The sequence below is a fragment of the Erpetoichthys calabaricus genome, chromosome 7 (assembly GCF_900747795.2).
Source record: "Erpetoichthys calabaricus chromosome 7, fErpCal1.3, whole genome shotgun sequence".
NCBI lineage: Eukaryota > Metazoa > Chordata > Cladistia > Polypteriformes > Polypteridae > Erpetoichthys > Erpetoichthys calabaricus.
The window spans coordinates 100738255-100761149 of NC_041400.2; the positions used below are offsets into that span (position 1 = coordinate 100738255).

The 22895-nt window shown below is 37.6% G+C and overlaps 1 protein-coding gene across 1 annotated transcript in view; it reads right to left on the bottom strand.

Moving 5' to 3' along the window:
* tacr3a (tachykinin receptor 3a) overlaps positions 1-21399 on the bottom strand; it is a 295006-nt gene extending 273607 nt beyond the window's left edge. Inside the window, exon 1 of the mRNA XM_051929646.1 lies at positions 20772-21399. Within this exon, the coding sequence (XP_051785606.1) occupies positions 20772-21169 (398 nt within the window). The 5' untranslated portion in view covers positions 21170-21399. The remainder of the gene's footprint in view (positions 1-20771) is intronic.
* Between the last annotated feature and the right edge of the window lie 1496 nt (positions 21400-22895).

Genomic DNA, 22895 nt, shown 5'->3' on the forward strand with positions numbered 1-22895 from the left:
ATTTCTTGTATTAAGAATTTGTTAGTTTTCGCATACCCCTTGGGGTCAGAGTGCAGGGTCAGCCATTGTACAGCGCCCCTGGAGCAATTACAGGTAAGGGCCTTGCTCAAGGGCCCAGCAGAGTAGAATCTCTTTTGGCAGTGACGGGGATTCGAACTGGCAACCTTCGGGATACCGGCGCAGATCCTTAGCCTCAGAGCCATTGGTATCTATTTTGGGGGTTCCTGAAGTCGAGGAATTTCATTAAGGCATATTTCTTTCTATCTTGATTTCTGACTAAGTTGTAATTTTTTCTCATCTTATTACAGCACTATTTTGAATATTGACAGCCAGCAATTTTATGTGAATTTCCTGTCAGTCGTTGCTGATGGTCCCAGAAGTCCGAAGTCCCCAGGATCATGCTTGCATAAAGTTATCGGTACAACCTTTTTAAAAATGTAATTTCTTGCAACGTTTTGGTATCCATGTTTTGGATAAAACTAAAAGACTTAACGTATACTTCTCTGTATTTTTGTTCCTATTTTTCTGACTTGCTTTCCAGTTTATGGTTTAGATTCTGATCTCACGTTTCTGGCTTGGTGAAAGATTAGTTTGTCTCTTTAGTTTTGACTCCAACTTTGTTCTTGCTTCATCATCTGGTCCTGAAGCAAAAGTCATTCTGCTTTGGCAGAACAATACCAGTAGTGATAAAAGCCTTAGGGTCAAATCAAAGAGAACTTGACAAGCACCAGGGAATCTTGTGTCTTAACATAATCCCACCACTCTTACTATAGAAGGCAGCACTACTGAGAATGGGATATATGTTGTCTAAATACCTCTGCAGTTTCTAGGTCTTTGGATAAGACTAAAACTACAGAGGCAAAAAATTATCTGGCCTCTGTAGTTTATCTGGTAGACTATAACTAGACTAAAAATAATAAACAAAAAATTAAAACCATATATAATAAATATGAATGAAATACTTTTAAGATATAAGAAATATATTTAAGATAATGCAAATAAATGGAAATATTAAAAATGACTATCCAACAGTGATTTTACCTCAGTAAGGTAAGTGTTGCTTCTGTAGCATATGTTAATTAATTATGATTCTTTTGGTGTCCATCAGCCTATGGCCTTTGGACTCAAGCTGGGCTGCTAGGAGAATTGTGAAAATGTCAGCTTTGTGCACTAACAGCTGTTCTTTTTTTATTATTCATTTGTTTTCTAGCAAGCTGTAAAGAATAGCTTTTTATGGTCAAACAAGATCAGATTGATTTGGTATGTGATGAACAAGGTTGGGCAACAACACACGGCTTGCAGCAACACACAGGAGATGATATACAATAACAACTGGTTTTGTATTTCTAATTGTAAAAACATACTTTGGCCTTTAGTGATGTCCCTAAACCAAAAAAAGGACAAAGGAAACCAAAAAGGGATAAAAAGGTGGTTCTGCAATACAATAATAAACCATACACAGGATGGTTAAATCAGAAGAAAATTATTTAATAAAAAGAACATTGAAAACAACCTATGTGCAGTGAGCCTTCTTAAAACTGTTTAGAATCCCTGGCTAATCTGCTGGGCCATTAATGCACTTACTACCATACATCAAACAAAACACTCCTTTTGGCACCTTCCAACCATTCTCACGATCCCAGCTTCTCTTCCTCCTTCCAAATGAGCTCTTGCTACCATCTGTTCTTCTGAATCTAATCTCAACTAGTAATGCACCAGTGTGTCCTCCTGAACCACATCTGGAGTTAGGAATACCTCCTGAAACCCCTGTGGGAAGGGCCATGCTCTTACAACTCTATCTTTTGGCTGTAGGTGTCTCTGTAGTTCTGAACCTCTCATGGTCCTCTAAGCACAATGCAAACCTACAGAACCCTGTTCTAGGTGAAAACTAACAGGGTTCAGTGCACAACCTAATATACACTCCTGTAAGCTAATGGACTAGGGAAATGTTAACCACTGAGCATCCATTACACTAGCATGGCTATTGGTGTTACTTCCTCTTGTCCTGGACAGCCTGAAATAGGCCATAGTCCCGATCCTGACTAGGCCTAATGTTGAAATAAGTGGAGGAAATTCACTGCATTCTCTAGGTTTTGCAGTCATTTAGTAGGTACTGAATGCAGAGTTGCCCCTTTTTGCCCTTTGGCTTCGTGGAAGCTCACTGCACTTAATAATCATCTGGGACAAGGTGATCAGTAGTTCTCTACTTGACCTGTAGTTGTTATAAAGTAAGCAGGCAGACAATAATGTTGAAAGCAATATTGTTATGTAATTACAAATGTAACATATGGCTAACTGGAAATGTATTTCTGTAATCCACTAACAAATGTATACAAAATAAATATTAGGCTGTGTTATGCAATGGAAGGAGAGCCTAAAGTACAAGATGCAGTGAAAATAACAAAACTCCTGTCCCTCTGGATATATAGCAAATGACACCCCCTTCCCCCCAAATGGGGCAATGAGGCTGGCTTATGAACCACACAACAGGGGGCCACCCAGGTCTGGGTTGCGGAGTTGTTCTGCTTTGCTTAATCTAGGGGACAAGATTTGCAGTGATGGAAAGTGGGTCATGTTGCGTGTTGGTAAAGCATGCAAATTAGATTTTCATTGCACTCTATCCATGTGATGATAAATCTAAGCTACATTACATTTTTTTAAAGAAAACCTTAGACTATTTAAAGCTCTGACATCACAGGCTTTCAAGATTCAACTTTTCATGGCTTCAAAGTTGTGGTGTTACCAATGATAATTAAGAAAAAAAGCATTTTGAGGGGAAACAGAATGAAATCCCACAGATCTAGTATTGATTTTTTATAGTGCATGCTGAGTCAGTTTTGTTGAGAATATGGTGCAAAGACAGAACAATTGAGGATGGCATGTTTGATTGAGTACAAGTACTTAGAACCTGTTACTGTTCCTTGTTGGTAGACATTTATTCAAGACCACAATAAGTTGAGGCAAATCTCCTTTCAGACTCTTTTACCACTCCAGTTGTGTTATTCATAGTAAGTTTAAATCAATTCTGAATGATTTTTAATCAACCTTATAATATTACTGAATGCCAATCACAAGATTTAGGTGTTGTCATCTGCAGCATAAACTTTGCCAACAATCTCTGTGTATCCCCTTGGGTGTCATATGACCTCTGCTAATGGAGATGCTTTTTGCAGTCTGTGGGCTGATCCTCATTTCACCATAACACTAAACCAAAACTTTTTTTCTGATATTTTGCATGTCTCTTTTACCATATCGCTACCCTTTCTTCCACCCACCATTCTACGCTTTTGCCAACATCTGCTCTCCAAACTCACTGTGTTCTGGGTCCATGGAGGCCTTATTTCAACTTCAGAATTCACCTGTGGTCCTACTGAGAAATAAATCCATATCAGAAGTTTAATTTACATTTAGATCAGACAGATCAAGCTGGAATTCCACCATGTAGCTTTTGATGGTGGAAATTTTAATGCTTCTTCTTTTTGTTTTATTCTTTTAGGTTTTGCTTATTTTTATCATTATTTAGTCACACCTGGTTGACTTTATCAAGGTTTGTATTTTTAAAATTGATTGCTGTGGTGCCAAGAGTCAGTATTGGGCATGATCTTTGTGCAAGCAAATGTGAGAAGTCATTGGAGCATTACATGGGTTTACAGCTATCTTATTAGCCATGCACCTTATGGTCTATTATTGTTTGAACTGTGCTTATGATAAAGGAAAGATCCATTTTCAAGTGTTACAAAATTACTTTCTCATACATTTTTCCTTTTCAAGGCTTTGCTTTTGATTTGAACTCTTGTTTTGCCTCTGACTATAAGCCTGTTTTGCCCTTTTGATTTGATTCTCTAACATATGGTAATTAATCACAAACACTTGTCTTAGAATGAAGTCTTTTTGTAACATCTCAAAAAAAATCTAATTTTTTTATATTATAACTCCTTCTTTAATGGATAAATCAAATCAGTCACAACAGCGTCCTTAGAACTAGTATGACCCTTAAAAAGAAAGTACTTAATGACAACACATTAGCTACCTACCTTTGAGAGACATCATAGTCCCATATAAATATATCGTACACTCTACACCTTTGAGTGTCATGGAGCAATATTATATTTTCTTCCCAGGTTCCTTCTTCAGCTGACCTATTCTGGGGTCCATACGATATAAAATAGTCATCAGTGTTCTCCTTTCAACAGTCAACAGTAAATATACTCTGCACTCTAATGGAGTCACTGCTCCTCACTGGTAAGTCAACTTACCTAGTTTTCGTCATTTCCTGCTCTATAGTTCCCCCTTCATCTGCCACCTCCAGCTCATCCTTACACTCAATTCTAACTACCCACCTTAAGATCTTAGGGTAAAAATAAAAATGAAATTCAAATATATAAAACTTTCACTCTTCATCTGGAAGCAGCCAAGCAAAAGTATTACTGAGAAAATGCATCTGGCTTTTAACCAAGCTATACATTCTTAAGAAGTTAGTGCAAAAACTGGACTCCCAAAAAAAAAAACTTCCAAACCTGCTCATGGCCAAAATGCATGTTTGCTTGGGTCAAGTTTTGCAAGTTTAGCACTGCTTGCTGTGGCATTGCTTCTCCTCATCTTCTGCAAATTACATTCAATTTCCCTTCAGAGCATTGCACAGTGCTTATGGCAGGTGGTATAAATTGTAGGATGGGCATGACTTGAAAGTTTTAAAGGCAATGGACCATGATCATGAAATGCAATGAGGGCTTGTAGCTCTTAAATATTAAAACATTTAGAGAAAGGCACTGGTAAGCAATCATAAAGAATCACACAGTAGGCCTAAATACAGAGCAGAAGGGAACACCAACAATAATATGGTGCAGGAGAAATCCCAAAACAGAATGGTAGTGAAATTTAAAATCAGTCACAGAGAAGTAGTTCTTAAAACTGGCAAATCTAGCAATATCAAAAAAGAGGAGAAAGAGAGATCCTGAAAATAATGGGACTCAGTGCCTAATTTTAAAGAAACACATATAATCATCTTAAATATCCATGACCATCTTGTATCATCCTGTATGCTATGTTGTCACCAGGTAACTTAAAAAGTGAGGTGGGATCAATATCAAGTTGCATTAAAAGTGTAGGGATGAAAACATTCTATGTCAGGAAATTGTAATGGGATAGTTGAGGACTCCATCTTGGATTTTTTAAGGTTACTATGGAAGAATTGAGACCCTTTTTTGCGTTGGACAACAGTCCATTTCTTTTGGGAATTAGAACTGTTTGCTTCAATATTTCACATAACATGATCTGCATTATTTTAAAACTAAATACAATATGTTTTGTGATAGAGTGTGGTTTGAAGCTATTCTACATTAATATTAGAGCTATTTGGACTTTTCTGCTTCAGCACAAGTGATTAGCAGGACTTTTTCTGCGTTTTGAATTTGGGTTTTTATCGACTTGTAATGTTCAGTCAACTGCTCATGAATTGCTCAATTCAGTTCATGCTCCAATTACGTATGTTTGCCCTTCCCAAGACTATCATTATCTTTACTACTGTTGTTAATGTTAATCTTTTAAATTCAACAGATGCACATTTATATCATGTTTTATTTATAGTTTACAGTTTGGTTAGCTAAGCAGTCCTCTGCATTCTCATTTTGCAATCTACCTTGTCTTTTGTAGGAGAGCTTATGCATATTTCATGACTACCTGTGATCCACATCCAAACGGCTCATTCCTCTTTCAAAGAACAGAATCCAATTTGACACATTTCATTAGCAAACATGGAGATGAAGGGAATTCAGCTTTCTTTTTCTCATATACCTTAGAATTCGGACAATTCAGACCAAAATTATTGAACTTTGAATTTTATAGGAACAGTAAATAAATTCATGAACTGTAGGTAGTGAATTTCAGAAAAATAAATGCATGGGGTTTATAGATAGTGAATTTCAGTAAGCACATCACCACATCATTGCTCACATGGAAGACAGACTACCCAGAGAACATGATTTATTTACAGCATTCCTTTTTCACCTCTAATGACAACTTTGCAAGGAAAATGGCAGACAGGTAAACAGATTCAATATGTTTCAAATTAAATTTTAAAGGCTATGTAGGGGCTTAAAACATTTCAAAAATGGATTTAAATTTAAAAATATATAACTTCATATATAACTTCAGTCAGGCATTTCAGCATTTCTTAGTAAAGCATGTACCATTTAGGTACTTGTCAAAAATTCACTGTTTATTTCAGTGAAGTCTAAATGATATTTTTGATATTAAGAAAAAAGATAAAAGAATCAATTAACACATCCTTTGGGCAAGGAGGAACAGGTTGAGCGCTGCCAGAGCCCTACAAAATGACCTCCAGCAGACCACTGGTGTGAATGTCTCTGACCAAACAATCAGAAACAAACTTCATAAGGGTGGCCTGAGGGCCAGATGTCCTCTAGTGGGCCCTGTGCTCACAGCCCGGCACCGTGGAGCTCAACTGACATTTGCCATAGAATACCAGAATTGGCAGGTCCACCACTGGTGCCCTATGCTTTTCACAGATGAGAGCAGGTTCACCCTGAGGACATGTGACAGACGTAAAAGGGTCTGGAGAAGCCGTGGAGAATGTTATGCTGCCTGTAACATCATCCAGCATGACTGGTTTGGTGGTGGGTCAATAATGGTCTGGGGAGGGACGCGCAGACCTCTACAGCCTTGACAACGGCACCTTGACTGCCATTAAGTATCTGGATGAAATCCTTGGACCCATTTTCAGACCCTATGCTGGTGCAGTGGGTCCTGGATTCCACCTGGTGCATGACAATGCTCGGCCTCATGTGGAAAGAGTATGCAGGCAGTTCCTGGACGATGAAGAAATTGATTCCATTAACTGGCCCCCACACTCACCTGACCTAAGTGCAATAGAACACCTCTGGGACATTATGTTTCGGTCCATCTGACGCTGCCAGGTTGTACCTCAGACTGTCCAGGAGCTCACTGATGCCCTAGTCCAGATCTGGGAGGAGATCCCCAGGACACCATCCATCGTCTCGACATTGTCAGGCATGCATACAGGCATGTGGGGGCCATACAAACTACTCAGTACGATTTTGAATTGCTACAATGAAATTTCGGCAAAATGGACTAGCCTGCCGCATCATTTGTTCACTTTGATTTTCAGGGTATCTTTGAATTCAGCCCTCTGTAGGTTGAAAATTTTAATTTCCATCAAATGATGTGGCATCTGTTCGTTCCTAACACATTACCCAGTCCATATCATTATAGATACCCAGCATGATTTTTTTTTCCCATTGAGATCTGATGTGTTTTCAGACTGTTCCTTTAATTTTTTTTGAGCAGTATATATATATATATATATATATATATATATAAAAATATAATACATAGATGTATATACAGTATATATATTATACATAATGCACATAACAATTTGGCTTCATCATTTGGTGGTTGAGCTTAGAACAGTTTTCCTCAAGGTGCTAGTTTGGTTCCAATCACCAGCTTACAGTATTTCCTTAAGAAAGACACTTATCCTGCATGTGTTCCGATTCTAAAGAATATATACATATATATTTACATTTATATATTTTTAGACCAAATAAACAATCCTGTTGTCTTCTGCTTAGTGACTGAATTAAGTGCCAATGTCAATGTCTGTTTATTTATAGAACACATTTAAAACAACATCAGTAACTTGGTAGCAAAAGTGCTTTACATTAAAACATACAATAAAAATAAATAAAATGAATAGAATAAAATACAATAAACTACAATACAACCAGCTGTAAACTGAAACAAACAAATGACTAAGAGGAGGGAAATATCAGTATCACTGAAGGTCATGAAAAGCTACAGAATATAATTGTGTCTTCAGTCTAGTTTTAAACAGTACAATTGAAGGTGACTCCTTAATGTAATTTAGGTAAAGAATTCCACAGATGAGGTGCAACAGCTGCAAAAGCCCTGTCCTCCTTAGTTTTGCAATTAGTTCGAGGGTCAACAACAGACAACTGACCGGTAAATCTAAGCTCTCTGGATGGCTGGTGTATAACAGACAAGTCATATAAATAGGCAGGAGCAGACCCATGAAGTAATTTAGAACCAGTACCAATATTTTAAAATCAATTCTAAAGCTAACTGGTAGCCAGTGTAAAGAGGCTAAAATTGGAGATACAGAGGCTAACTTTTTTTGCCCCAACTAAAAAATGAGCAGCAGCATTCTGAACCAACTGCAACCTGCATAGCAGGGATTTACTGATGACAGAATAGATTAATCAAGATGAGAAAAGATAAAAGTATGAGTAACGTTCTCAAGATCCCTAGGAGATAAAAAAAGGCTTAATCTTGGCTAAGAGACGAAGCTGGAAAAAGAAAATCTTGACCACATAATGAATCTGTTTCTCAAAAGAGAGGTTACTGTCAAAAATAACCCCAAGATTCCAAACTGGAGTTTTGCGAAAGTTCACGAAAGAGCCAAAAAGTTCAAAACCAATTTGAGCTTTGGCTGCAGGACCAGCTATCATCACTCCATTTTATTTTGATTAAGATCAAGAAAATTGTCAGCCATGCAGAATCTTAGCTCTACAAAACAATTGTGCAGCTGATTCATTGCAGAATTGCTCACAGGCATATAAACCTGTGTGTCATCAGCATAACAGTCAAAATTAATATTAAACTTCCTAAAAATTGCTCCTATAGGATGAAGATATATAGAAAATAAAATAGGACCCCTAATGGATTCCTGAGGAACATCACATTTAACAGGAGTAGTAGACGAAAAAGAGGAATTGAAAGTCCTTGAAAAGTGTGTGGCACCTGGACGGGGCTCATGCCCGGTCGGGACACCCAGGAAGACAGGAGGAGGGCTCATTCCTCCTCCAGACCTCGAGGGAGCATCCGCCCTGGTTGTATTGGGGGCGTCTCCGTGCCTAAAGGACCCTGGACCCCAGTACTTCCGCCACACCAGGAAGTGCTGGGGGGAAGAAGAAAGGGAACACCCAGAGTGCTTCCGGGAGGACAGCCGGCATTTCCGCCACACTGGGGCGTGTCCGCGGGATTGCCGGTGCACACCTGGAACACATCCGGGTACGGATAAAAGGGGCCACCTCCCTTCATTTGAGGCTGGAGTCAGGTGGAAGCAGGACAAGGTGCTAGAAAGAGAGAAGGAGACAGTCCGAAGAGGCAGAGTGGTTGGCCTGGACTTTGGGGAAGATTGGGGTTTGTGGCACTTGGACTTTGTAAATACTGTAGTAGTATAAATAAACGTGTGTTGGGTGACATGAGCGTGTCTGCCTGTTTGTGTCTGAGCCAGTCTCCACAAGTATTAAGATATGAAGTGCATTCAGAATATGAACGCAATAATAAAAGATGTGTCTGACTGCATAATGTCATAGTAGTAATGTCATATGTAAAATTAAATTCTTTCTTGTGAGTCTGACTTGCATGTATCTACTCTCCAATGCCATAGTAAAAGAAAATGTATGAAAACACATTACTACATTTTATTAACTATTTTATTTAACCTTTTAAGAACATAGACCACACATTCTTATAAATGTCCGTAGGCAATGGATGCTTCTCTTGGTCAGTTTCTTAAATTAGATTCACTCTTAATTAATAGGTAGAAAATTATTTGTTAGTTGTGGTGTTTGTGGATTGGAGGTCCACAATGATCTATTCTGGTCTCACTGCATTTTTCAATCTAGACATTCCCATTTTTGCAGATTATCTCATAACACAATGTAAACTACTACATCTATACAGTGACACACATCTTTACTTATCTATAGCACCATATCGCCCTGATGTTCTGGGCACTCCACAATGTCTTACTTGTATTTATGAATGGATGAATAGTAATTTGTTTTCCAATATTTGTGGTTGGCAAAAATGGAAAAGGTGAATATCTTAAAAATAATCTTGACTCCTTAACATTAAAGGTCAAGGTGGAAATAAAGAATTTAGATGTAATCATGGACTTTGATCTAATCTTTAAATTGCACATTAACCTGATTACTAGGACTACATTTTTTCCATCTAAGGAACATTGCAAAAGTAGGACCACATAAAACATTCGAAGAGGATGAGAAGTTATTGACACTTTTGTTTGTCGACTAGATTACTGTAATGCACTCCTTACTGGACCACCTAAGAAAGACATTGATTGGTTGCAATTAATGCAGAAAGCAGCAGTAAGAATCTTAACCAAAGAAAGAAAATCTGAACACATTTCAGCAGTTTTAGCATTGTTACATTGGGTACCCATATCCTTTAAAATTGACTTGAAATACAACTTTAAATAATCTTGCTCCTCCTATATTTTGGAATTCCTATATCATTACCATGGGAATCGTAGTTGACGAAGAAAGGGTAATGATTATCCAGAGCCTCGTAAGGGATGGGGGCCCTTGAAGTCTGGAATGAAAAGTTTGTTTTGGAGAGGAAGGGGCCCACAGATACTACTTATTTATAGGATTCAGAGTTCTGTGCTACACACCTGCCTATTACGTCTACATTCCAAGTCATAACCTTAGATCTTCTAATAGTGGTCTTCCTGTGTTCTAAGAGGTAAGCATAAAAGAAGTGCCGAAGCAGCCTTTTGCTGCTATGCACCAGAAATCTGCAATACTTTTACACTATGGATTATTTCAAACAACTCCTAAAACCCCGCTTTTTAAATTTGGCTAATTTGTACCCAGATTTTAATTGTACTTCTAACAGTCTTGCATGCATAGAATTATTATATTCGTCATGGGTTTGTAATCGTTATTAATCTCTACTTTTTTATTCTTTCTTTCTTTTTCACCACCTGATCAAAGGCATGTGCAGCCACCACTGATGCTCAAATCAAGGCATATACCCTAGCTGTCCACAAGACTCACTGCACTGAATCCTCTGGAATGAAGCCTAAAAAACAATCAGGTACAACATTAGCACAATTATGTTTGGTAGAATCCTCATTGGGGGCTATGTATTTATTTGGCCTCGGACCACCTGCAGATTTTGTTTTATTTCCTCCAGTCATCTGCAGTTTTTTATTTTTTTCTGTTCTCCACACCATCTGACCTTATAATCAGACTTTCCTGCTAATTATATATCTATTTTATGTAAACACATAAATAGCTGAGAATAGCTGTTTGTTGTTCAAAGAAATAATATAACCTCATGAATATTCATGTAAATAATTGTAAGGAAGCGGAAATAGAATTACAGGAAGTCAGTAGTTAGACAGTATGTTTAACGATTATTCAGTGTTAATCCGATCGAAACAGAGCCTGTAAGTATTATTTTATGTTAATTGGATAAGTATATAGCGAAGTTATATTGTTTATTTAAATCTCTAACTATTTGTAATTTTCTTCTTTCAGTTTCATTCTAACTTCATAAAATTGAAATAAAATTGGAGCAAGACACAATCACCTGACTCTATGAATCTTTTATGAAGCAGAGTTTGGCTGCTGTTTAGTTTCTGGTTAAAACACCAAATATAAGAGCAGTAAAATTATTCTTAACTAATTTAATTTGTTTTTTTTTTCTTGCAACTTTTCCTTTGAACATCCTGTCAAGCACTTTGATATGCATCCTATGTATGAAAACATACCACAGAAATACCTGTTGTTGTTGCTGTTGTTGTTAACAGACAAATACCCCTTACTTAATATGCTTTTACCTCTGTGTACATACCCATAGTGAACTGGATCCCAGTCCTTAGCAAGTCGTGCTTATTTAGAAACTCACACTCACTTGTATGTAATGTGCCTAATGCACATGTTTTTGAGAAGTGGGAAGATAATTTAGGTAATTAGAGAAAAGCCACACAGACAGAGACCAGAATGGGATTTTGGACAAGAATGCAAATCCTTTTTTATATAATGCCTCACTATAGAAAACTCCATTCCAAGACAATTTTAGATTTAGTCAATGTGGCATCAATGCTATCTTTATGGCCACCTTGTAGAATTTTCCATAGACTTTCACAAGACTGCTGAGACAAGCATAATATGCATCTTTGTGATAGTTCCTTCAAGTGTAAAAATGAAGCCACAACAAAATTCTACAGAAAAGGGTCTTTAAGAAGTTTAATCTGAAATGTCTTTAAAATCGCGATCATTTTTTGTTTTAACAGTTTTATATTTTCCTACAATATTGTATATTAAAAATAAATATCTGCAGCATAAATGATCAAATGGGACATATAAGAAGCAAAATAACACAACATACTCAAATCTGCTTTATTGAATTAAGGGTCATGGGGGATCTGAAGACTATCCTGTGACACACACTTGCGCATGGGAGGCAGCTAAAGGGCTTGAATGAGGGCAATTCTGAGCAATTCTGTTTTTTCTTGCTTTTAGGCAGACCATTCATGGGAAATTCTGCCTGGCCCTGCTGACGTCACTTCCAGGTCCAAACCTATGGATGGAGACCCTTCCGGTTCTGGCCCCTTTGACGTCACTTCCTATACTGGCCTTTAAAAGCCTCCATCTTTCCCCTATCCCCTCAGTTCTGTTTTGCTATTGCTTATTTCAATTTTGTAGCCAGGAAATAATATACGGGTGGCTGACCCAAACCTCGCTATGGCTCTTTGTTAAGTTTGTGACACTTGCTATCCTGGAAATACTGTGAGAAAGGCAGGAAACAGCTTTGAACAGAGAACCAGTCTGTCGCAGGACCCACTCACATTGGGCCAATGTAGAATAGCCAATTAACCTTAAATATATGTCTTTGGGAATATAGGAGTAAAACCAGAGTACCTGGAGAAAAACCTTTAAAGATACAGGGAGAACTTGCAAATTTAATAAAGACAACAGTCAAGCACAGGATCTGTACCCATAATGCTGGACCTTCAAAGTAGACAGCAATAGCCACAACACCAGATACATTTGAATTCACCAAAGTAATGAATAATCTTTCTTTTATTAACATACTCAGACAACACAACATAAATATTAAAAACAGCAACATACTTTTGAACATCCATTCTTAAACAAATTTAATGTTGACATTACATTCACATTTACTAAGTAATAATAATTACAAATCTAAATTTAATAACTATTAAATGGGCAGTGGTGCCACAGTGCTGCAGTGGTAGCACTGCTGTCTCACTATAAGGAGACCAGGGTTTGTGTCCAGGGTCCTTCCTGCATATTCTCCCTATGTCCGTGTGAGTTTCCTACTATTCTCTGGTTTCCTCACACATACCAAAGACATGCAGATTAGGTGGATTTGCAGTGCTAAATTTGCCTTAGTGGGTGTGTACTGTATGTGTGAGTGAGTTCCCCTGAGATGGATTGAAGGGATTGTTCCTGCCTTGTGTTCTTTGCTCTGTGAATCTGATAAGGAATAAGTGGGCTTAGAAAATGGCATGCCATGGTACATGGGCAGAGAGTGAGACAGATTAAGCCAAACAATCTTACTTGCAACATACATACACTGTATAATTAGCCATCGTAGGTCGGGCTTATATACACCTTTCGTCTTTGATCAGAAGTGTCACATTAAAAAATGTAGATCTTAATCTTTGATCTGAACATTATGGTCAAGAGACTTTCACAGACAGACTCACATTTATAAACCTCTGTCCACTGACTAAACCACGTGTCAGCGGTTCAGATGTCTTAAAAACTTTGCTGGCATTTTTAATTAAAGTTTTTGTAATCGCTAAAACTGATACTTTGAATACAATTTCCCTAAACGTTTTGCTTTAATTACCTGAAGGAAAACTCTTTGAGACTGACCTCCTAGCAAACTTTGAAATACTGTATTAAGTGTTGTACCATGATGGAGCTGAAATACACATTTCTCTGTCAATTTCTTTGAAGAGAGGAATCTGTGAGCACCTGGAAACACTTCATAACTCTTTCAAAGTTATATCTATCTTGATTGCACTAAAATCAAACCATGGGATTGAAATTGTTTTCTTTCTGATATAAATTATCAAAGATGATGACCTAGCCAGAGATGATTCATTAATCTAAGGTGGTTCAATTTTGAATTACTAGAATAGGAGTTTAACTCCAAAAGCCTTGGAGAATGTTGGTGTTCCTCGAGAGAAGCTTATCTATTTAAAACAACATACTGTATCTTTGTGAATTTGAATTTTTACCAATTGTAACCATCAGAACTAAAAATTAAAATAGATTGAATGTCCATGACATGCAGGTTGCTTTGTCTGATACCATCCCACAGTGTAATGTCTTTATTCAAGCTAAGCAACAACAGCCTTCAAACTGGTATGTTTTCAAAAAATAATATTTAATGTTAATTTGCCTATGTTTTATATACACAAAATTCTTGTGGGGGGACAGTTACGTTCCTGAAAAACCCTGCAGAAGTTACGTTATGGTGGACCCTATTCACTTTAAACTTTTGCTACACATTATCATCAACACATAATTTCATGTACCGAAAATCAGCTAACTTCATCATAACGTGTTTCTATTTATGACCACTTGGCAAAACACTTTCATTAATACTATGCTTTGCTGCCATTGTTGAAATTTAATACATTTATCTGAAAAATAAGCATAAAGAAAATAGAATATTATCAGAATGTGGAGACTTGTTAACATAACTGAAGCTGCATGTCCCACTGGCCTCATCCCCTTGCGAACTGGGGCCAGGCTAGCAGGAAGAGATAGGATTGGATGGACACACTGGACCTCCATTCTTGTCCCTTGAGGCTTGGTAATGATCCTTCCACAGGTTCACCTAAGGAAACCCTGTTACAATGTTCACTAGGCCTACACAGTCCAATTCGATCATATTCTTTATGATCTGCCCTTGACCGCAGATGGCCAATCCAAAGACCTCACTAAAACATTCATTTGGTAGTAGTAACAATCAAACAAATAAGATTAACATAGCAAAGACAGTACCATGATTGAAACTTAATACAAACAAAAGAAATCAGCAGTCAGGCCTGACCCAAAGGTAAAAGGTGAAAGGATCCAACAGAAAAAATGCAAAAATCACAATAGATTTTCCATCCTTCCTTCATTTCAAGTAAGTATTGCCCTACTATGCTCCTCAGTCCAACTCACCCAGCAGAAGAAGGGATGCTCCTTGTAAAGACTCCAAAGCACAACTGGTGCATCACAGACAACCCTTGGAACTTCTAAGTGAGACAGATAAGGACGTGCAAGCTGCCCACTCGAATTACACTTTCCAGTGAGCCCTGTGGGGATCCAAACAAGAGCAACAGTAGAATCCTCCACAGGCCCTCCATTATCTAGGCTTCATGTCCAGGGAATGTACCATCAACCACCCTGGCCAGGACATCAATCAATTCATGCCCTCCATTACACAAGACATTCAGAAAAGAAATTAGGTAAGTCACATTACTGTATGTCTACCTTTAGTTTCGGAAAATAGTTGAACAACAAACATATTCTGTTTCTACAGACAGGTCCATCCATCCATCCATTATCCAACCCGCTATATCCTAACTATAGGGTCACGGGGGTCTGCTGGAGCCAATCTCTGCCAACACAGGGCGCAAGGCAGGAAACAAACCCTGGGCAGGACACCAGCCCACCGCAGTCTACAGAGAGATCTCAGGTCTCATATTGTTCAACAAGATCAGGATAATGCTTTTGTAGACCTGACCCATGCCAACAACTGTATAACGTTAAGAGAAATATAAATTCAAATAACTGAGTACAACAACATCAGAACCCAAGGAATCGGGAAGGGTTAGTCTGAACACATTTTACCATGTTCTTCAGTGCCACTGACTGCACATGAAACAACTTTATTGTGTCTTATGTTAATGGTAAACTGGAAGAATAAAACATCTGTGTTTTCAATATGCACAAGTAAGAATATTTTTTTTTAATCTGAAAATGTATAATATGCACAAATAAGAATATTTTTAAAAAATATGAAAATGTAAACACAGTATGTAGCTAATGTTAGTACCGTACAGCGTTCATTGTGGCCTACCTAGATTATAGTGTAAAATATTGCATAGGTTATACAATAGACTGACTAAATTTAATACTGTTACTAAATATTGTTGTCTTTTTGATCTGGAGTCTATGAACACTCCAAAGGAATTTATATTTGTCGATCAGACAGGCTTTAGCCTCTCAAACAGAGGGAGAGGTTTAAACACTATTATCCACTATGCCAAAGTGGATATCCATGAAATGTGTGGGAGCAATATAAACCTCAGTGCAGCAATCAGCCAACGTGGAGTCCTCTACCATGATGCCACATTAGAACCATAAAGCAGAGCACATCTAAGGGCATTTAAAGAAGGGCATAGAAATTAGGAGCAACCAGAGCACCTTCACTCTTAAAAATAAAAGAGCCAGAGTGGCACTTCAGAGTGATGCCATAGGGCAACCATTTTTGGCTCCCAAAAGACAGATCGAAGGTTCCAGAAAGAACATTTATTTATTTAGGTCCATAATAGGCTTCATATAGTAAATAACCATGACTAGATGGTAAAAGACTTGTACAATACCAATGGCTCATGATTCTCACTACATATAATAACATAGGCTAAGTTCAGATTTTCTTAACCTTTTAGTGTTCTGCTAAGTAGCCTGCCAAACATTAAAGATTTCAGGTTTTTCTCCACATATTAGGAGGTTTTTCAAGTCACAAAGAACCAGCTTCATATGTGAGGAATCCTTCTCATAATGAAATGATGCTTGATCAAGAAATAGTTCTATGAGGAACCACATAACCCAGCAAAGACCCATAATGTGCCATTAAATAACCAGTATTTCTAAGAGTGTTCTTACAATATCATTCAGGCCTTTTAATACTGTAGTTTATTGACAAACCACCAATGTCTTTGTTCCACTTTATTCTGCATTTTCCAACCCTATTGAAAACTGTTTTTAGTGGAAGATGTATGATGAAATACATGAATGGAAACTCTTTCTCAATGCTATGGTGATGGCTTGTAAAGACAAAGATGCAGAATCATGCCAGGGTGCATTTGCTACAGCAGGCGGTATTTTCCAAATTGTCTGGCCAGCGAAGATATTGCATGTAATGTACAGTAGATGAATGAAATCTCTTGGTTTGCCCCAGTCTAGAAAAAGGATCCCAAGGCAGAAAAATTCTATAGTTTTTAATTTTTTTCCTTTCTGTCTTAAAGATGTATTTTTTCTGTACAACATCTACACCTGATTTTTATTTTCTTTCATCACAAAATTCATTTGCATTGCAAAAATCAACATTATCAATTTGGGTATGTTTCTTTTACGCTATTCATTTTTCATTTCAGAAACATGCATTTATTTATCATTTCCTAGTTCAGTAGTGACCATTTCATTACCATCTTTGATAAAAAGATGTTTACAGTTGATTATCTAATTGATAATTCATACTGCCTACGCATTCAATGGATTTGTGTGTACTTAGAAGGCAAGATTTCATTATAAGGAAGGTTAACATGCTTATTATTTGATTTTTGTTTGCTTAAGCAGACAGAGAAATTTGATTGAATTTAGTTTGAGTTTTTGGGATTTGTATATAAGGTTTTGAGGGAAAAAAATATATAACTTCTGAAACAATTATGTGAAAACTTAAGCAAAATGCACCTTAAAGGGAAATGTATCACAAAGAACTTAGGTTATTACCTAAAATCTGCTCTTAAAAGGAATGAGCTTGTTCCTTGCCCTATCAGAGTTTTCAAAAGCTCTCAGACTTGTCTACTTCTTGAACAATCTACTCTATGTGAAGATAAGTCCCAGTCTTCCATCCGCCACCCATTTTCGTAACTCATTCATCCATCTTTTAGCGAAAGCTTGAGCGAATGGATGAGAGGATCCCCTGCCAATTCCAGCAGCATCGGGTTCAAGGCATCAGCAAGGCTGGGCAGAACTGCAGGTCATTACAATTAGCAGACCCCGGCCGCACAAAGTCAAGCTGGAGCCAATTAACCAGGCAGGCACGTCTGTGCAACGCAAAATGGAAGACCCGGTGAAAACCCTACCTACACATGGAGAAAACATGGTCAGTACACAAGGCAATACCAGTGCTCGGGCAAGTACTAGATCTCCTTGAGCTGCAAGGCATCTTTAACGTTGAAATGGTCTTTACAATTACGTTTCAGTTCACCTGATCTCGCTTTGCTTATTTTGTTTTCGTAACAAATGCATCATCTATTTATGGCCTGTGTTACTCGTGTTTTACTTCCAGAAATGCGTCGTTATTTAAGGGATCCATCATTCCCATTGTATTTTAAGAAAAGCTATTTACCAAGGATTCAGGTCAAGCAAGAAGCCGTAAAGTACACGTTGCACGACTGCAGAAAAGACTCCGTCAGGTGAATTGAGAACCGAGTGCAGATTTCAACATCATCATCGTCATCGTTGGTTATGGAAGATTATATCTGCTTAAAAGTCTTAAAACTCACACATCACAAGAAACCCACAGTTGCTCGGCATCATAAGGAATGTATCTATAGACGGTGATAAGGACATGTGCCGTATCTTCGGGAAAGAAAACGACCCTTAGTGTCAGTTAAGAGCGCTGTTGTGGTTTAAATTTTAATTATAAAATACTGAGATCCCCATGATGTTGAATTACTTGCAAATACCGCCACGCATTAAAACGAACCAAAGGATTATTGTACTCCTGCCTCGAATGATGGGTATCAGCATTCCCATTCTGCAAGCATATTGCTATCCTTTTCAAAACATATTACAAATTAGAAGGTTGCCAGTACTATGAAGAAAAGATGCTTTCTAAAACTGGAAAAAAGTACATGTCAAATACTAGGAATTCTCAATTTGACGCATGAGGACAGAAATAATTCAAAACCTGATTTAATAATTTCAGTATCGGTCTGTTTTTAGGAGATGGAAGGCTAAGAGATTTCCACCGTGGCATTTGTTCTGAATTCGTATGCATCATTGACTCAAATGAATTTTCGAAGGTAATAAGTTTAATAATGGCCTTTAAGAAATTATATCTAAACGGGTTCAGATATTTAAGACGGTGGTTATCGGGTGTGTGTTATGCGCAACTGCCTTACAGACCCATCGAACCTAATGTAATCCACAAACCTGTTGAGGACGTTACGTATTTTCAGTTTAGTTTATTGACGTGAGTACTGGTCACTCGCAGTATGGTTAAATTGCATTAAATGATTGGACAAATCAAAATCCATAGGACTTTATTTATTGTATAATATCGCGTTTATTTACTCTGGAGCAGCACTTAAAAAGATTGCACTGATTCCATCCCTCAGAAGCAGGGGAAATGGATAATCCATAATTCTTTATAAGCCGCAGTAGTAATAATAGCAGAATCATTGTATTCTTGTCGCATCCTTCTCAATTCCCGAGCCCCTCTTTCTATCACAGAGTCGTGTAAAACCGAAGCTAAACTCACCTGCATCAGACTCAGGTCTATGTATATATTTATAGCAATAGAAATGCATAATTCATAAGCAAGAGGTCATCGAGGTTCAATGGTTGGTGCTAGCAGGTTATGACTATCGGATTGTGAAGTTTACATGACCCCGTTTTTTTCATATTAAGTTAATTGGATTGTTCAAAGTGACCAAACTCCGATGATATAAGGTTGGTTTCTATCTTTCTCCAAATATTACAGAGTGCACTTCAGATTTCCGATACTCTGTACAACAATAAGCAGAAAAAGAATGAGTAAAATTGGTCCATGGTGCGCTCAGTTGTGGGATGCTGTTCAGTCCAGATTGGACAACAGCAACCGGCACGCTGACATCACATGACCTTTAAAGGTAAAATAAAAGCGCTTTCGGGGGAAAAAAAAACAAAAGATACCATAACATTCTCAAATCCGTTTAACCCAATCCAATGTAGCAGGGATGAAAAGATAAATGATTACTTAAAATTACTTCATGTCCAGTGATGCTATAAAGTGCAACTCACAACACACAGATTTGCTATTCTTTTTAGCATAAAGTTGGATTAACGCTACATATAAATTCTTAGCTACCAGAGATGTTTCGGATTCTATAAGGGCACGTGATAATGCGCAGCGCAGAAATTAGGCATAACGGTGCGCTCTCTAAATCAGCCTTATTGCGCAGACATAGAGAAGGGAAATGTTTACATTGATGTTAAATATTATAATTCTATTATTATTGTTAGATAGATAGATAGATAGATAGATAGATAGATAGATAGATAGATAGATAGATAGATAGATAGATAGATAGATAGATAGATACTTTATTATTGTTGTTACTATTATTATCTTCTCAGGTTCAATAAATCAATATTATAACAACTTGAACTGCTGAAACTTATCCTGAAGGGAGAAGCGGAGACTGGGTTTGTTACATGAATCCTTAACATGTATTCTTATCCGGTAATCTTATCTTCCCGATACATCCTAGAAATGCAATTGTTTCCGTTTTAGTCAGCCATAGGCACCATCAGTGAAAAAAAAAGAAAAAATACACCTTCTATATAATCACATATGAACATGCCCCGAGTGTAGATGTGTGTCTTTTCTGTGAGATACTGGCTGGCCCATGTCAGGCTTTCATTTGAACTCAGTGCTGTTAAGTCAGACATTGGCACCTCGCATCTCTGCACTGAACTAATCGATTAGAAAAAAGTCTCCAATAAACATAAAATATGTCTGTAAGAAACTTTAACCTATTCTATTAACTCTTCTTTCTTTCTTTCTTTCTTTCTTTCTTTCTTTCTTTCTTTCTTTCTTTCTTTCTTTCTTTCTTTCTTTCTTTCTTTCTTCATATGATTAGAATCTAGCAAAAAAAAAAAAAAAAACAGACTAGGATGGTGAGGGTAACGAAAATGACTTACCTGTCCACTGCGATAGCCGTCATAGAGTAGATGCTGGCAAAGACGGCGGTAATGGGGAAGAAGTTCTGAAACTTGCAGTATGCTTGGCCGAAGTACCATTCATTATGAAGGGCATATATAAAATTGATCAGAGTGTTGAATGCTGCCATGGAGGCATCGCAAAAAGCCAAATTCAACAAAAAGTAGTTGGTGACAGTCCTCATCCGTTTGTGTGCCAAAATGATCCAAATGACAATCAAGTTGCCTAAGACTGCTACAGCCACTATAGAGCCATAAGCAATAGACCAAAGTCCGATTTTCCATGACGCCTGGATGAATTGACTGGATAAGTTTCCTGAAATCTTTGAAGATGCGTTGAATTGGATAGACAAGTTTAAAGGCTGTATGTTTGAACACATTGTTATGCTAGTTTTTCAACTGGGCGGCGAATAATTTCAATATCAATTTCAGTATCCTTTCCAGTCTGCAGCCGACAAGAATGTTTATAAGGATTAATCTATGTCATCGGCAATGAAGTCTCTTAAAATTGAAGATGAGCAGGCGGGGTTATGTGAGCTAGAGTGGAGTTGCAGCACTTCTGACACACATGTGAATCTCAGCACCGTAAATAGTAAGCCTGAGATGCTCCGCCCCGCCCCCGTCCTTCCAGGCGAGGAGCGCGCGCACAGCGGCTCACGCACGCACTCACCTTGGACTCCTGATCTCTGCTGCAAATTCAGCGCTGAGAGTCGGCATTATTTTTTCACGAGATTACTGTCAGTGGGGTTTAATTGTTTCACTATAACATCTGTTTATGGCGTATTTGATTGGTCTATTGGTATTTAAGAAAATAAGCACATGCAGGTTTTCATAACTGCACAATAAAAAAATAATCAGACGCAGTCACAAAGATCCCAGTAAAGGCTTCGCCTTTATTTTTTTTACCGTGTGTAACGGGTACAATACAAAGCACATATTCATATAGTTAACAGTAATTCTAATTACATTTCTATATACAGTTTGCCGTATGTTCAGGTTTTATTATTGTTTCGGCATTTAGTGAAACCCTTCAGAAGTAGCCAGTATACCCATTTAAAAAGGCAGCGATAACATTTTTGTTTTCTAGCTCATTTAAGAAATCTATCCACCCTTTCACTAATTCATTGCCCGAAGTTTGCTCATGCAATTAATTATTGTATAAGAAGAGTTTCAGCTAAAGGATTCTGCACGATAGTTAACGATGCTGGGGAATCACAATATGAAATATTTCTTAATACATAAGACGATCAAGCATGTATTTTACTGGCTGAAGTTTTGCATTTTTAAAGTAATTTTACAAGAATTTCCATTTTCTAATTTAATCTTTCATGATAATTTAAAGTGAAGTGCTTTTTGATTAAGGCACTACTCTATACAAAAGCTTAGATCCAGTGCCAACTTCATCTGAAGCTTGGGTCTCCAGCATTTCGATGACACTTCCTCCATATGAGCACTTTAGTGCACTAAGGTAATGGCACTTTATTTCATACTGCAAGGAAATGAAAGGTGGCTTTTACATACAATTACTTGGCCACCTCCAATATTAAATCTACTGTACCTCTCTTAGCTGAGTCACAGTATTTGGGAAATGGGTGTTTTCAGCTACAATGTAATTCCCTGAATTTTGTTTCTGACAAAATTTAACATTAGAAAGGAGCACATTTAAGTTTATAAACATTAATTTTGTACAAAATGAAATATTAGAGAACTTTTCATATTTGTTACCGAAAATAACATAAGTAACAGACAACTTTTTATGTAAAAACGTCATCACTTTGTGAGTGAGCATAGCAACAAAAGGCAATGTAGCTATCCTGTATTAGCAAGATCTCTCCTACACACAAATTTTGATGGAGGAAGAGGATTCAAGATGTGCTGCCCTAACTCTTCTGAAGAAGTACAAGGAAACAGGTAAGGCTAAGGACCAGAAACACAAACAGTGTGCAGCAGATGAGAGATAAATGAAACTGATGTATTGTATTGCTATCAGCTCTGAGCTCACAGAAGGCGCTGGCACCTGTGTACAACCCTCTACAGCCTGGAGAAGTCTCGACGGAAGTGGTCTTCATGGAAGAATTGTTGCCAAAAATCATTCCCCTGAGGTGA